Source organism: Squalius cephalus (genome assembly GCF_949319135.1).
Source record: "Squalius cephalus genome assembly, chromosome: 15".
Classification (NCBI taxonomy): Eukaryota; Metazoa; Chordata; class Actinopteri; order Cypriniformes; family Leuciscidae; genus Squalius; species Squalius cephalus.
Window position 1 is genome coordinate 24,523,124 of NC_137136.1, and position 17,897 is coordinate 24,541,020.

General features: G+C 38.3%; 1 protein-coding gene across 1 annotated transcript in view; it reads left to right on the forward strand.

Annotated features, from left to right (window-relative positions):
* The window catches only part of LOC307172561 (syndecan-2-like), a 29,328-nt gene extending 16,078 nt beyond the window's left edge, over positions 1 to 13,250 (forward strand). Inside the window, exons 2-5 of the mRNA XM_079895049.1 lie at positions 6,696 to 6,807; positions 9,885 to 10,066; positions 10,377 to 10,509; positions 11,480 to 13,250. Coding sequence (XP_079751175.1) covers positions 6,696 to 6,807; positions 9,885 to 10,066; positions 10,377 to 10,509; positions 11,480 to 11,643 — 591 coding nt within the window. The 3' untranslated portion in view covers positions 11,644 to 13,250. The remainder of the gene's footprint in view (positions 1 to 6,695; positions 6,808 to 9,884; positions 10,067 to 10,376; positions 10,510 to 11,479) is intronic.
* Positions 13,251 to 17,897: the final 4,647 nt, after the last annotated feature.

Consider the following 17,897-nt stretch of genomic DNA (forward strand, 5'->3'; position numbering starts at 1 on the left):
GCGTAAGCAGTAAATCTTTCGGGGTATTTTTTGCCTGCTCTTTTATGAATACTACATTTTCAGACACTCACTTAGTGTACTGCTTTTTACACATACTATATAGGATAGTAAGTATATTCGGAGACAGATATTGAGTATCGGCATGGTCCAAGTGGATAACAAGTGGAACAAAAAAGTTCATCAAAGTTGTCCTAAGACAAGATCGGTTATTGTTAAAAATTCATGTATAACTTTGAAGAAAGGTTTGAAATGATTTTTTTTTATTTTTTGGTGCCATTTTGTTGTGCTATACATCAGGCTGTAGTGTAGGCGATCCGTTGGCATTGAGCAGGGCTTCATTACCCAGAGCAAAAAATTAGTGCTAAGCCCCATTCAAAATTAAAAGGGTGAAACGTTGCTTAGCCCAAGGTTAATAGTAGCCTGGAGGTTAAAAACTATGTTAACTCACGGGTATTCGCAGTGGGAAAAGCCTATAAGTGTATTTTCAACTAACTAGCTATTACAGTCTGCAATATGCAACATATAATTTAAATTTAACTTCACACTTAAATCTTGAAGTACTGTATGTCTGCTAATTAAAGTGATGAAGACAACTGAGGTCATACTGGATTTAGCTGTGTGTGCAAGGGTTTTTCCTCTGTACCTCTGATCAGAGAGAACCAGAGCAAATGCTGGCTCTGCCTGTGTTTTCTACTAGGAAAGATGGTGGCTTTATGGCATCATTGTGTAATAGGTGTCAGTTTGAACTAGGAAAACACACCACGTTTTCCTGCGGCTGGAGCGGAGCAGCAGACTATGTGAAATTACACAGCCAGGCCTCAGGGGCATAGAGAGGAATTTCAAAGGAAACACAGCAGTCTGCTTCATATTGAGATTACATTAAGGGAACCGAATGCAGTCTGGAATGTGTAAAGGGGCCGTTCGGAGTGTAATAATCATATTAGTCTGGCAGTGTGAGCTTCAGCTTCACCCAGCAGCTAAAAAAACCCTGCTTTGTCTCGTACATTCAGCGTCTTCAATTCAGTCTCTAAACTCTTTTCTCTCTTTTTGCTGTATTTGTCTCCTTTTCATAAGCCTAAGTAGCCTGTGCTCTTTTATGTTAGTTTATTTGCATTTCACTTGACTCACTTGATTTAATTAATTTTTATCATGTAAATAGGACCACCACAATGGTACACCCCACTTAAACAAACAAATTCAACCCCTGGTTACTCCCAGAGGACTGTCCTTGTGACACATATACTGTACTCAAGTCAGTTTGGATGGGAATGATTGACTTGTGCGTTTGGTATATTGTTGGCTAACTAAAGCATATTCTAGGCCCTGTTTACACCTGGTATTAAGATGCTTTTTTGTCAGTCTCAAGTGGATGACACTAAATACACATGTAAACGGGGTCTAAGACGTTTTGAGCTTGTCCCCTTTCGACCACTTCCAGAGGTAGTCGAAAACGCATTTGACCAGATTGCTTTTGTAATGTAGACGCTCATGTGTTCGAATGTGTTTGAACAGCCACAAAAAATACACCTGCTCTATGTCTACTGACTTAATGCGTAAATGTTATGGGAAACGCACTATCCAGACGGAATTTAAACTTTGTTGGCTGAAAATCCAAGTTTGGTTTGAAGACGAAAAACATACCAAGCACAATGTTCTCTCACCATTCCTGATTTCTAACACACACTCACAGTGTTTGGTGTGGTCTTCTTGCGGTTGTCAGAGCAGAAACTAAAGCTGATGCGCTCCGTATGATTTCCCAAACTGGAATTACTGACGACTCGTTTCAGCAGTTAAGAATCGATTCTTCCTTTTAGGAATGTATTTGTCGTGCACTTTGATCTTTTAAACTTTGCAGACCTTTTACATTCACAAGCAGCTTATTAGTACACACTGCATAAAATGTAATATTCAAAAAAGCATTGGGGACACTTTTTATTACAAAACTGCTTAATTGTATTCAAAATTTGATTTTTGATTTTTCTTCATTTGGTGCGACCAACTGTGACAGACTAGGGTTGGACCCCAAAGTACAATCCATTAGCAGACTTTATTTAAAGTAGTCAACAATGCAAACAAATTCAAATCGAGACAGCAGGTGTAAATGAGGAAATCCATTAATAATAATACACAGGCCGGCTGAAGGAAAAAACAAGACTCAAAATTGCAAAACAACAAGAATTAGCAATACTTCACACTGAAGATAGACAAAATCCAAACGAACATCGTTTTGGCCTGATTTTGTTCGAATGATGTCACAACAGTTCGTTATTCGATTTCACTTCAAGTTTATTGGGGCCTTCACATATATTCAAAGTATAAAGATAATTTGTTATTATTATACTATCTGATTATTATTCCATCTATTATACCAAATCTTGGAAGCACAGGACAGTTTGTACGGGGAAGCAGTCTGTAAGGATGTTCAAGGCTCAGGAAAAAAAGGAGGCAGGAACTGGTGTACGTTGAACATAACTTTATACACAAAATAAACACAAATAACAAAGGAAAGTAAAGTGGCAGCCCCTCACTGACGACTGCCGCATAAATTAAAACAAAACACAAAGCTAAATGTCCCATGCCCTGTCCTCTCACATCCTGCTCTGTCGTCACTCCTCCGTTTATCCTTCCGGAGCTCCTCTGTGGGACTCGAGACTGGTGTGGCGCGCAGGTGATGCTCAACACTCGCGCCACTGCTATTGTAGGTGGATTATTTTTTCCGACCTCACAGCTGATTTACATTCTTACAGTTGCAGTATGCAATATTGACAGCTAGAGGTTGAAATGGGTACTGCAGTCCAAAGTATTCAATTATAAAGTTGTTTCCTCCACCCTCACGCAAGTTGCTATAGGACACGTAACAAGAATGAGCGCAATTAACTCTGGAAAGTAACGAACCTTAAACTGTAAGTTGATGAGTTGATTTATCCATGTTTAATATGTCTCTGGATAGATATACTGGACAGATGGATGCTGAGGCTTTTTAGGTTGTGTAGAATCGGCAACGTCTGAGTTAGTTTGCTTGCGTCCATGGCTCCAATAAGCAGTTTTATTCTGCCAACTGGCAAGCTAGGGGTGTCGAAATACTGGGTAAATTGGTAGTGGACACGGTTTGACACGGAAAAAACACATTTCGAAGTTGAATAACTGGCTGTAGCATTGTTTTTCTGAGAAACAAGTATGTGGACTGAGTATGTTTCCTACATATCTGCACACATATTATGGTATTGTAATGCTTTAGTACAGTCAAAAAAATTACATACATCACCTTTAAGACTAACATTAGTGATTTAGACAACAAGAAAGAACTGCTTTTCAGCCCAGAGTCTGTCTATGGATATACAATCCACTTCACAAGAGGTTGTTGACTTGAGATAAATGGCCAATGGAAAATGGCTGCATTTACATTTGCTAGCTCAATTTACCACATTTGTGTATTTTGCACTGTGTATCCTGTGGTAAGAGTTTGAGGGAAGCCTGAGTAGACTTAATCAATCAGGTTTTCACAGGGTGTGGAAACAGACAGAGCCACCTGGAGAACTGCCACTAGCGTTTAGCTTCTGCCACTGTCATTCTCGATGTCAAGGGCAAGTTAAATCATATTCAAATCACATTAAATTTCAATATAGATGTAGACGTTTTAATGTTGGCACGGACAGCATCATTTCTTGCCCTTGTTGCTTCCTGTTTTTGAATTATTCACCTCATTTTCGGTCAGCAGTAAATGTTTTCCTTTTATGTACTTTAGACCTCTGCTTGCCAAATCCAGCATATGTGTCAGTACTTTCTCTCTGCTTTCAACTCTGCAGCTTGGCAGCTGCGTACAGCTGGCTGGACACTGTGTGTAACATACGAGTTGGTGACGGTGTGCTGAGAGAGAGAGAGGGTGTTAGGGAAAGAGAGAGAGAGAGAGAGAGAGAGAGAGAGAGAGAGAGAGAGAGTGTGCTGGGCTGCTTGGCATGGCTGTTTGAGTAAGAAGAGTGAGCTGGTTGTGAGTTTCAGAGTTTCCTGTCCAGCTGTATCATTGGCACGGGCTGAAAGAGAGGGACTCAGACCCTCGCACAATACAGCACTTGTGTTGCAGTCCGGGAACTCAGGAATGTGGCTCTCACCTTCATATGGCTGACAGGAGTTTGTTTTGGAATGAGAGATATTATCCATCACACTCTTACCGCACTCTCTCACTCTTTCTCTTTTCCTCACTTATGTCTCTCTCTCCTTCATGGCCGTCCTCAAAGTAAAGAAAATAAAGTGACTTCAGTCCGAAATCTGAGATATGATTCCTCCACCTGCAGTAGTTTCTTTCAGTTTGTGGCTTTTTAGTCCCTTCATCCCATTAGCAATTTCACCGAAGCTCTTCCGAGCATTCCCATTCAATTAAACGCTAGGATTTTCTTGAGAACTTTCTAAATCACTTTTGCCATTCATTAAAGGCAGTTTTCGTGAAACACAGGGGTGTGAAAATCGCATGGATCAAAATCGTTCTCACTGGAAGACGGATTAAGCAACAGAGACTCACGCTTGCATATGAGAGATAAAAATGAGGAAAAATGAATGCTGGAATTATTTTAGGATTTGATACTGGTGGTTGAGTTTAAACTTAAAAAAAAATAAACGTGCTGTTTTTATGAAACACATGTTCCATATTCTCAGATGCTTTGACTTTTGTACTCCCTGTCTTATATTTTTAGATACTTAGTGCTTAGCTAAAAATAGGCATGACTTGTGTTATTGTGATTTATACATTCAACTGAATGTCACGTTTCCCAAAAGCACCGTAAACCCAAGTAGATTGTAAAACCATTGCCACCAATGGTCTCTACAATCAACCAGGCTCACGATGCTTTTGGGAAACCTGACACAGAACACACTAGAAACCACTTAACAATACTCTAGCAACCACATAGCAATGACAATCAGAACACCTTAGCAAATGAATAGCATTGCAACTAGCAAATACCATTTTTATATTATGGTCTTTATATGGAAGAAAGAGAAAGAGAGAATGAGTAAGTCATAAAGAGAACTTTTTATTTTGTAGGAAGGCATCAAGGCACATTCAAATCCACTGTTTACATCACTTCCTGTTTATTAAAAAAATGCTGTCTGATTTTTTAAACCTTCACTCCTCTTTAATCAGACATAAGCATTGTAGTCGTTAAATATTTTCAGAAATGTCTAAAGCTCGCATTAATAATTTGCTCTCGATCATTTGAGGTGACATTACGGTGGCTTTGAAGTCTTTCTGAAACCAATTTGCTTGGGAACTTTCATACTAAAACACTGGCTGTTTAGTCATTGACTGTCTAGGCAGCTGCCTTAGGCTTCATACACAACACAGCCCTTATGTCACTCAAGTTCAGTTATTGTAAGCTGTGGAGGTTAAACAGGTTTTTTTATCCCGTCTTCCTGTGTGTTCTCTGTCACGATGAGCAATGACGGCTAATGAAAGCCTTCGCTTTGTGAGGAGACTGTGAAAAATGTGAAGAGTCAAACAGAGGCTGATGTATGTTTGAGGTGTCCTGAGTGGGACCCATGGCTGATCACAGGCTCTGGCACTTCTGTGGCTTTATTTAGTCTTCCATTGGCTTTCAAGTCCCGTTTAATCTCCCCCTCAGTGCCTCTGAAAACAGCGCCCGCTCCAGCCTCCTGTTATTGTACAGGCTTTGAATCCAACCCCTTCACTCTTCCTGGGTTTTTATCCTGCACGAGTGACCTCTATAATATTGAACCTTATCACCTGAGTGCCGTTATTTATCCTGCGGGTGAATAGGAGGATTCAGATTACACACAAAGGTGCTTGGAGTATTATCCAATCTCCTTGTTTGGCGCTCTTGTAGACTTTAATCAAATACACAAACATACAGACAATATCAGCGCTTTCATGCACTATTTCATTGTTTGCCCTCCACGTTATAAGAAATACAATGACACATAGGTGCACAAAGCATTGCTGTTGGTGGCTCTTTGTGATTTGCTGAAGGGTTAATATGGATGGAGAAGATCAGAGACGGCTGAGCTTCAGCAAGCGTGAATGGAAAAGTCTGTGGGAGACGGCGAAGTCGCTGGAGGATGTGATACCATCATGATGAAAAAGAAAGGGTCATAGGTTTTGGAAATAAACATAGGTCCATCTGCCCCTCTCTTGACAACAATGATAGCCTCTTGCGTTTGTTTGCTAGACCGTGTCTGTCTGTTTGTGCCACCCCTCAACCTTGAAGTATTACCCCAGAGCGATAAACCTTTTGTTACTTCCACAATGTGCAAAAAAAAATGACAGATGCTGACTTTTAGATTGGTTTTTAGCGTCTGTTTAGTGGGTCAGAGAGTTTTCAGAGAGTTTTCTCCAGAGGAAGAGAATCAAATATTATTTTCCTTTGAGGTAGTTTCCAGGGAAACAGAAGTGGGAGGAACCTTGGGCAGGCATTTCTGTTGTTTATGTCTTCAGCATAAAGCAAAATCTGCCAAGATTTTATTATGTGTTGTTTAGAAAAATGTAAATAAGCTTTTGTTTGATATGTTAATGGTACTTAAGTGGTGCACATTTCTTTTTTCAGTAACTGAAGAATTTTTTGAGATCATTTCATATATGTAAGGAAATGACTAAACCTTTGCCATTAAAGAAAGTTTACTAGATGTTAAAATATAATTTTCAAATTAAGTTATTCTGAAATTTCTGCTTGTGTTCACCTGTACAGGTACTGGTCTCGGGTCAGTCCCCTGCCTCAGCTGATGACATCTATTTGGATGACCAGCAGTCTGGTGACTACCCTTTAGATGATGATGACTTCACTTCTGGTTCAGGATCTGGTAAGGATTGTTTCTGATTCTGTATCACTGTTACTGATTCTATAACAGTTTATTGTATTACTATTGTTGTTCTGAGGCATCTTCAGTCTCAAGAGACCATAAATATAATATTATGACTATTACTCAACAAACCCCTAACACCAAGTGTTCCATTTTGGCGCATAACTCATCCCACACTGCTTGTGAATGATAATCTCTAATCATGTGGCTTGTTGAGGAGAGGTGTATTGCTACTTTTGCCCCTAAGTGATCAGGTGTGCATTTCCCAAAAGCATTGTGAGTCTAAGTTGATCCTAGAGATCATTGGTGGCGATCTAGGGGCTAGAATATCAAAGGCATTGTCTCAAATGCAAGCCTAAAGGTGAGGTCACATTTAACATTGCTCAACAAAAATCCAGTCATTCCAATAGAAAACCATATGATCGGGAGTTTTGAGTGAGGGCAAAAAAGTTCCCCATGCAGATATCACTCAAGTTGATCGCTTAAGTCACTGAGTTGACCAACAGAAAGCTACTTAGTCTGAAAGTGACTTCTATGTGAGCTGTACTTTATACAAGTCTACACTATTGGCAATGGACAATGGACTTTTTTTCCCTCAAAATTCCTTTCTCCTTTCTTTCACCTCCAAGTCCACACTTTGGTAATGCCGCTATTGTTGGGTAGTAGTCTGCTTTGGACTTTTGAAACTTACAATGACAAATGGGACACCCTCCGGTCTTCACAGACACTAGGACACGTCACACGACCGACAACGCAAGTCCACACCAAGTGTGCCATTTGGAATAGGACCAAAGAAACATGTGGAAAGGCTTATTTGACCAGGAAGTAGCTGTAGACAATGTACTTAAAAACACTTAAAACCAACTGCATAAAAATGCCCTGGCAACCACCCAAAACACCCTTGTGGGGGTTTGCATCGAATAAAAAATGGAAAAGTATTGTCTAGTTAGAGTCTTGTAATGTTTATCCTATATAATCACTCAACTAAAAAAAATACATAATTATGCTTTTATATCTGCTTTTTTACTTACTATTGGGGCATGTATAGTACATGTACTAGAAAAACAATTTAATGATGTATTTACAATTAAGCCACAGAGCCAGTGTTGTTGTGGTTAAAGGTTGTCTAATGTGTTGTTAATAGAAGGTCTACTAGGTGGTTGCTAGACAATGCTGCCCACCCTTTGAGCGGACAGATGTTTCACCTGCAGTCAAACGCGGTCAGCCAAGACCACCATAGTCACTCAGCAGATGTCCGCTCCATACAGAAATTCTGCATTATTAATAAGTCATTTCTCTACCTCTTACTGCTGTACCGCAGTGCCTTGTACCTGGCACAATTACAGTGCAAAATGGAGAGAACGGTTGAAATATTTATACATTTAATGCATTTCACCTGTCTCTTTTGGAAACACTTTAAGCAAAAGTGCTGATTTTGCATTCCTATTCTGTATCGTTGTATTTACGCTGAACTGAAAGTCCAAGAAAGTGAGACTTTTGGAATGTTCAAAGTAAAGCTCAGGCCATTGGTATGTCATTATAGTCTCATCACACCATAACATCATAGGTCAACATTTGCAAAACCTCATATTTTCAAAATCGTCAAGTGTTTGTGATTTGACCATAGGCAAATCTAAGGAAATATTATTGAGGTAATTCTATTTTAGACACTATACTCAAACAGAGACTTTATCTGTTTTTGCTGTCAGTGAAAAATTGTTTCAAACTAAGCCACAGCTGAATTAACTTTTGCGCTCCTTCAGGCAATAGACAGTTGTATTTTCAGTCCTGAATGAAACAGTTGAGTGAATGATTCAGTTACTCACTCATACAGTAAACTCCTGTTTTGTTTATGAATGAATCCGTGGCTGCATCTGAAATCGCATACTTCCCTACTATATAATAGGCAAAATACAGTAGTAAAACAGTACCCAGATGACCTACTACTTCCCGCAAGATTCTGAAGTATACATACGATAGACACTTTACTATCCCGTGAGACCTCAGAAGAGGATTTGAAATTACATTTAATGACTACATGGGGAATGCAATATGTCTGGATTACATTCATATTATATACAATGTGCGTTTTTAGTGGTCACAAAGTAAGTACTTATTCAAAATAGTATCAAGAGAGTATGTGATTTTGGACTCATTCCATGTTTTTGAATGAGTTGGTTGAGTGAATGATTCAAATGACTCACTCATAAAGACAGCCACTTGTTTTGTTCATGAATGAATCATTGTTTATGAATGAGTTGGTTGAGTGAATGATTCAGATGAGTCAATCACAAAGGCAGCCACTTGTTATATTCATGAATGAATCAATGTTTTTGAAAGAGTTAGTTGAGTGAATGATTCAAATGACACACTCATAAAGACAGACACTTTTCTCTACCTGCTGGCATATTATTGTAACACCCAGAAAGAGACAATTAAAGGAGAACTCGGCAACTCTAGCGAACTCTTGTCACTTCTTCGCTGATTTTTCCTTTGTTGTCGCATGTTTTCCCCACGAGCTCCCCCTACAGCTGTGGGGGGGGCGTATATTTCACAACACGGTCGTAAAAAACTCACTTGCGGCGGCCTCCTCCCCCTCTCTACAGCTGCTCATGTGCGTGTGTTATGATCGGAGCAAGCCAACTGTATCGTGTGGAGCTATGTCTACCGAGGTGGGTAATCTGGTAATACATGCGTGTGTGTTTATGTCGAATTGCCGTAAAGCAATTCGTGTTTCGCGCTCGTTCTCGCTTCTCACGAGACTTCCAATTTCTATCTTGCCGGGACGGTAGTCCCCAAGTTGCAAGGTTGGTTTTCCGCCTGGGAACGCTGGGGGGAGCGGGGAAAGTCACCAATATCACCAGAACAGGTTGTTTAACCATCCAAATGAATTCTAGACAGTTTTATTAAGTTAAAAAAGTTACCAAGTTCTCCTTTAAAAATTCCAGAGTGTTTGGAATGCACAAAAAAGACAAGCTGAGTAAAAAACTCTGCTCAGCCAATCAAATTCAAGGTTTGCAACAAACATTCTAATGGCTGACTTATATAATTTCTTTATTTCTCACTCATCTCTTTAGGTTTTAGTGACACAGATGATGATGAAGACACTTCCACGGTAATTGCGCGGTACCCAGAATTCAATGCGGGGTCTACTCAGGAGCCTGTCTACACCAGCAGCCCCAGCTTGGAGTCCTCCATTTCCAGAGAGATGGACAAAATCAGCATAGAGACATTCATTGAGTCAGACACGGGACCAGAGGTGCAATTGCTCGCCCATTTCAGTCGTACTGCTTCTGACACTATCAAAGCTTTTGCTGACTCCCACTTCTCCGAAAACCTGCACAGTCTGCAAAACTGTGACAACTTGTGATATTGCCCCTCTTTGACGCATACACTGACCTGCTGTCTTTCGCAGTTTTACTGAACACCACTGTTATGTTGGATCCTTCAATCTTGTTATTGAATCTTTTCACTTTTTCCGACACCATCTACAAGCTGAATTGTTTTTTGTGTCAGCAATTTTGATGTTTAGCTGTCTTTCTCTTGCTCCCTCTTTTACTGTTTTTTAGATCTCAAACGATCAGACAGAAAAGCCCCAGGTCACCACTGAAGCCACCAGCTCACCGAGTGCTGTACAAGATGCTGACCCGCTTCATGAGGTTCGCACAGAGAATCTCTTCCAAAGGACAGAAGTGCTGGCAGGTATGTTTAAAATGAACAGCACACAGAAGGGGGATTTTTCAGTTAGGGGAACATTTCAGTCCCCTATTAAGACGTTAAAGACAAAATGCTATAAAAATCTTTATTATGTTGAAGTAATCAAAATCACCCAATCTATTTTCTGTAAATGAATAAGTTGACAAACCATTTCAGATGTCTCTGGCCCTGTTTACACCTGGTATTAGGATGTGTTTTGGTCGATCGGATCACAAGTAGACGAGGGAGACACAAACCCGTTTACACCTGGTGTTTAAATCCGTCTCTTTTGTCGAATTTCAATCACTTCTGTCCTGATTTTTTCAAAGGGAAGGTCTATGGGCTGGTAAATGAACGGGCTTTCGATCTAATGGACGAAATATGCTTGCGCAATTTACATACGAACAGGAGACGACGTTAAAACATACGGAGAGTAGCAGCTTTCGTTTCTGCTCTGACAGCCGCAAGACCACACCAAACACTGTGAGTGTGTGTTAGAAATAGGAATGGTGAGAGAACATTGTGCTTGGTATGTTTTTCATCTTCAAACTAAACTTGGGTCTTTAGCCGACAAAGTTTAAATCCCTTCTGGATAGTGCGTTTCCCATAGTGTTTATGCATTAGGTCAGTAGACGATGAGGTGGTCTTTTGTGGCCGTTCGAATGCATTCGACCACATGAACGTTTACACTATGAAAGCAATCCGGTTGAATGCGTTTTCAACTACATCTGGATGTGGTCGAAAGTGCACAAGCTCAAAATGTTTTAGACCCCTTTTATACCTGTATTTGGTGTCGTCCACTTGTGATCCAACCAACCAAAATGCATCTTAATACCAGGTGTAAACAGGACCTCTGTGTTCATTTCACTGATATTTTCATTCATTTGATTTGTAGCTGTGAGCCTTTGTTGAAGATGCATGTGTGTGTTAGATATTATTATTTTTGTTTGACATGGTGTCATTCTTCTTGGTGCAGCGGTTATAGCCGGCGGAGTGATCGGCTTCCTGTTTGCCATCTTCCTGATCCTCCTTCTGGTGTACCGTATGAGAAAGAAGGATGAGGGGAGCTATGACCTTGGAGAGCGCAAGCCACCCAGCTCAGCCTATCAGAAGGCTCCGAGTAAAGAGTTCTACGCCTGAAACACCAGTCATTGCCAACAGTAACATCATTATGACAAGCAACTCCTCTCCAAGAGTAGCGTTGGATTGGTAGCACATCGAGGGGATTTTTTCTTACGGGGAACATTTACTTATTTAAAAATGTAACAAAAAAGTAATTTTGCTTTACAAACCCAACCGGGGCTTGTATTTTCTTTTGGGATCAAAAATGTCAAAGATTGTTTCTCTATGGTTTTTGAAAACAATTGTTGTCAGTGTATGAAAGTAAATCATTTCTCACAGGTTTTAGTCAGTGACTACTTTGTAACAGTAGAGGTACGTTTTATTAAAGAACAAGACAATTCCGGGGTGGAAATCCTGGGTTATATCTGATACCTTTAATTTTCCACTGATTACATTTGAGTAACTTATCTCAGTGTGGACTTTATCAGTAATTTAGTTTTCATCTCATCGGTTTTGTAAAGGGTATTTCTCCCCTTGGCTTGTGCCATTATGTTCTTCAGTCAAACTGAATGTTTGTATTTTCGTCTGGCCAATATGAAATCATTCAAAGATCACAGCATACTGCAGAATGTTTAAATGTATTTTGTTATATTTCATGATTTTAATGTAGTTGGTACAGTGTTAAGTCCCTGAAAGTTCGCATTCTACTTTGCCTAAAGCTAAGAACACATTTCTCCATTCTTGTACTCCTTCATTCACTCTTCTTCTGTCTTTTAGTTTCATCAAAGTCTGCCACAACTCCATTCATAACATACTTCAATATTGCAGTAATTGACTTAAATTATTAAGATTACTGTAACTATGATATAAGTTTGCACTGCACACAAGCTTATCAAGGTCAAGAACCCCCAGCAAAACTTTTTGATATCCAGTTACCCAACACTTGGATGGAAAAAAAGGCTCATTACAATAAGATATGGATTATTAACAAGTTTAATGAGACCAAGAATGAATCTTCCATGACAAGTTAACATCATTTACCCAGTAAAATTCTGCAGTTTTACTGATTTTTACACCCACATTCTTCTCAGTTGACACATTTTCAATGTTCATTTTTGACAGAAACCCTAATGAAGGCCATTTTTCTTTATTTCATAATATTATCCCTCACGCTAAAGCAGCTTTTAAAATGATTTCTCTTTTGTTTCTGACTCGAGCATATTCTGCTGAATGTCTCTGACCTTCCAAAGACTCAAACAGTGTTGTTAACAGTGATGATGATTAATAACGTGAATCACATCTGCTCATTTTTACTCTTCTTTTCATGTGCATTTCCGATGTTTCTTTTAAAGACCTGACCATTTAGAGTCAACGACGTCTCTGTATATGTTAATATACAATAATTTATAGAATATAATTATTTATATACTACATATTATATGTAATATGTTAGTTCAAAAAATCTATGAAAATGTATATTCACAAATGTTTTAGAAGCCCTTGAAGTGCCTACTGTTCTGAAACAGTTCTACAGGGATTTTAAGGACATTTGTGCATCAGAATGATGTTAAAAGTTAGAACTGGAGAAATGTGATGAGTGGTAATGTCACAGAATTACAGAAACAGTATTGTATTTCATAAAAAAAAAAACACTACTGAATAAACATTTTCTCATGGTATTTTAATTACGCTTCTTGCGCATCAACCTGAATTCACCTTGTGCACCTCTCTTTGGAGATTATTCTCAACTGTTCAATCACTGTGTGCATGAATATGTACATGATGAATCAATATGCATGCCAAGTGTCTCTCAGCTCTCTTTGGACCATCAAACACAAGCTGTGGTGGAAATGTAACACCTCTGAAGAAGATTGCTCTGGGATTTATCCCTAGATGTTAAAGCTCTGACAGGAAAATGTACTAAACGCACAAGTTGCCACAAAGGCTGTTTTATTCCAAAAGAATCTCACACTTACTTGTCACAACACCTGTCCACAACTATTCTAGAAAATATATGCATAAGTGAGCAACTGTATATGCATAACTGAATCATTTTTTTGTTGTCATTTAGCGTTTTAGTGTTGCGTGTTGCTCAGACATGACATCAAATTTGTGTTGCCTGGCTAATTCGTGTTGCCAGGCTAATATTTGTTATAGGGCTCTAGGCTATTATGCACACATTCACTCTTAATCTTACCCTTACGAAAAATGAGTTATTCAAGTGTGCTATTATATACTTCTTTTAAACTAAAAATATAATACTTTGTCTACTTTTTATGTTCTCAGAAATATACTTTATGTACTTATCAGAAATACACTTAAATTTGCACTTACTACTGCCAGAAAAGTATTTGGCCTATACTTGAATACATATACTTAAAAGTATGATTAAGTATTCTAAGTATACTTGGCTTGTAGTTGTGTTTACTTTTTAGATTGAGAAGCCTATTAAATGCTCAGTTTTACATACTGTCTTATAAACTTACATTGTTTGAAAATATTGATGTATAAAGAAAACTTGCAGTATAAAACTACTAAACTAGTAGTTTACTGAGAGTATAATTCAAAGTGTACTTTCATAAACTAAAAAATGTGCTACATGTATTTGACTAGTAAACTATCAGTATGCCAGTATAGCTATCAGTATAACCTTTCAACAGTGTATGAAAGTAAATCCTTTCTCATAGGTTTTTGTCAGTGTAACAGTAACAGTAGAGGTACGTTTTATTAAAGAGCAAGACAATTCCGGGGTGGAAATCCTGGGTTATATCTGACACCTTATTAGTGCATTTACAATATAAAGTATACTTAAAATATACTTGAACATTACTTAAGTATACCTAATAAAATTAACTTGAAGTGTTTATTTTTTGTAAGGGTATGCCTTATATGTCGAAATTTCAAGACTTTGTAATATTATTGTCGTCTCACATTCAATTATGAATTAGTCAAAATATGTCGAAATTTAACAAAAATAAATAAATAAATAATGGTAAAACAGTTGTCGAATATTAAATGTTTAGATACTTAATTGCATCTTGTCTCGATTACATCTTATCCCAGACAGCAACATATGACAACATATTTTAAATTCATGAGATTTGTTATTAATTTAGCCTATAATGTGTTAATTCTAGATGTTTATTTATGTAAATATACGCTTGACTGCGTGCGCGTTGAACATTCGAGTAGCTTTCAAACCCTGGAGCGGCGCAGAGTTGCCATGGAAACGGCGCAGCAAACACAACTGACAAGAAGCAAACTCCCTCTCTCGCTGTTGTTTTCACTGCTTTCAGGTGAGTTTAGTCTCTAAAATCACACAAATAATACACACAACTGTTCCTGACACTTTTCTTACGTGTTATTGACACACACCTGTTGAATATTTAATATTACTATTTAGGTGCAGTCCGTAGTTTCTTTGGGTTAAAAATTATCCAGAATAAATTTTTGAGTAACGTTAAGTACATAACGTTAACCAGCCAGAGTTCAAAACTATCTGCTTGCCTTAGCTCGATTCAAAATGGTAAGCTTGTAATAATGTTTAATTCCAGTGGTACTGGTGGAAGCATTTGAGCATGTCTTTGCGTCATTGCGTCACATCTGTACACATAAAGAAGGAGTCTCGGCTAGTAGGCTATATTGCGAGTGATGATGTTGGAGGTGGAGATTTATAGCCTTTTCTCGCAGCACTTGATATAATTAAACTTATCAATTTGATGGCGGATCCAGAAAAGTTCAAACGACAATCACCAGTAGTGACAAGTTGTAAAACTCGAAAGACTTCGAGAAAAAAGAGACTGCAACCGGCCCATGCGATAGGATGAAGGATAAATATCGGGAGGGCATTAAATGTAGTCACGCAATGCTGATGTTGTTAACATTAACAATTTGAGAACAAAGTATAATTTGCACGATTTGACATGATATGAAAGCGAGCGTTAGATTTAATCAGCGCGATTTACTGCAATGCTTTTTTCCCCTTAGTTGGTCAGAACAAAAGTGGATGTTACTTACTTCTTCAGACGACATTTTACGGTGAAAATTCTTATGTTGGTCATACTTCCAAAAAGTAGAATCTGTGATTGCGAATGACAGTTTCCACACCGGCGCGGTGATTGACAGCCACACATTCTCCTCAAAACATTGGATTCATCCGCGCTGTGCCATGCCAAGGCACAATCATAGACAGTAAAAGAAATGGACACAGCGACCCCATTGGATTCAACGCAGAAAAGTGAAGTCAATTAGAAGCACTCACTTCCTGATGGCTGACCGTACTGCGCCGACTCAAACTGAGCTTGACGACTTAGATGTGACGTGAGCAACCCGTCTGTCTTCTAGTAGCTGTGCCAAGAGAAATCTGAATCATTCCCTTCCGAAACTTGCAGAGACGGAGAGTGTGAGTAGGAGGTGTCCATGAGCTAGGAGCAGGAGCAACTTTTGCTAAGTATTCTGATTAATTACTTTGTAATTTTGCCTCCACGTCCCCCCGATTGCCCGCAAGCTTCTCCTCCTGTCCATACAGTAACATACATCTACTGTGCGACAGAGAGTCGCATGGTTTTGACGCAATCGTTAGCCTATTTTTTACAAAAACGGCTTCTACGGGGCCATAACGTAAGATACAAGGTAATGGAGCCTTTTATACATTTTCGTGTTTCTTTAGAAATAATTAATGGACAAATGGAGTCTTTAAAGGCCTCAGATGTAAAGTTATTCGTTGTCAAAGTGACGCCAAAATGAATGGGAGTCAATGGAATGCTAACAGCAGGTGATGGCTTGTTAGCCAATGGCGGCCCTCAGTGATGGTACACTTTCTGGATGCTGGATTACCCCCCTGATTAGCATCTCACTGGTTTTCAGAAGAGGTAATGTTAACGTTAACTGTAGGCTAACTAAACTCTTGTTTATAAAAGTTTGTGCTTTTATTTAATCACGTCTTTATGTGTAGACGAGATTTTTTGTTAGTCTTGTAAAGGTTTTGCTGTCAGTAGAATGGGTGATTGGAAGTTGGCTGATATTTAACTTAATGTATGTGCTGTTAATCGATGACGTCACTTACACGGAGCGCAAAAAATGTCTAAAACTAGTTAAAATGCGTTTTGATGTTTCACGGTAAACAAATATTGATAAATGTTCTGTTATTTTAGCAGCGACAAAATAACCCCTTAACAACAGAGATAAGCTCCATGATTTCAACATTTCTGAAGACAGCTGCTGCCAGAGAGGAAACACAGGTGAAGTGAGGAAGCTTATTAAATAACTTCATATCCATTTTTCCCCACAATATGTTTTACCTATATCACCATACATCTGTTTTTTTCCTTCTTTTTATTATCTCAAATTTAAAAGTTTTATTCATTTAATTTATTTTAAGAAGGCTTTGACATTCAAATGTAAGTGACGCCATATGAACAATATTCAATGAATATGTAAACCTAAAACATAAATTCTGTTATCCTAAGAAATTATTATAATTTTCTGCAAATAAAATTAATAATAAAGAAACTGCTGAATCTTTTTATTTCTTTTTTTTAATGTCTTTATTGTTTTTGTGCCAAATTATAGAGAAGAGTGTCAAGAAGAGTATTGATAAGTATCAGTGATAAATCATTATTTAACTAAACCCATCCCTAATGATAAGACACTTTTTTCAATAAAAAATAATAGTTGGTTACATTATTCATTGATTATGTTTTTTTATTAATTAATTGGCGTGTTAAATTTCTGTACTCATAACTTGTTAACACTTTACATGGTTAAAAAAAAATGTTAATATTCAAAATGTATTGGCTTAGTAATTGTACAAAGTAACACTGAATAAATGCTGATTAATAAATGAATGCAGTTTGGTTTTGGGCCATTTTCTATTTAGAATGTAATAGGGGTTTGTATTGGTTTCCTTTACATATATGTATTGATACCTAAACGTATTAACTGAAAACAATACACAATTCCCTATTAGAATTTATAAGGTTTTACAGCAGAGAATAAAATGTTTGAGTTTATCAGATCTATGCGGATTTCAAGGTTATGGATCAAGCACATCTTCATTCCCAGGACTAAAAGTGAGAAGTGTATTAAAAATAAATGCGGACGTGGAATTTTGGTTGGTAGGAGGTACCTGCCACGCTCCAGCAATGTACAGTTATAACGTCGCCATAACGAATACAGGAATCACAAAGTTATGTTGCTGGAACTTTATTTGGCACGTTGCACCTACTAATATGGCCCTTTGATGTTACATCCTCGCAACATGCCAGTTTGGTCACTGAGACGTACCTGTTACGTTCTTGCGACATACCACTATAACTTATTCTGTTTTACCA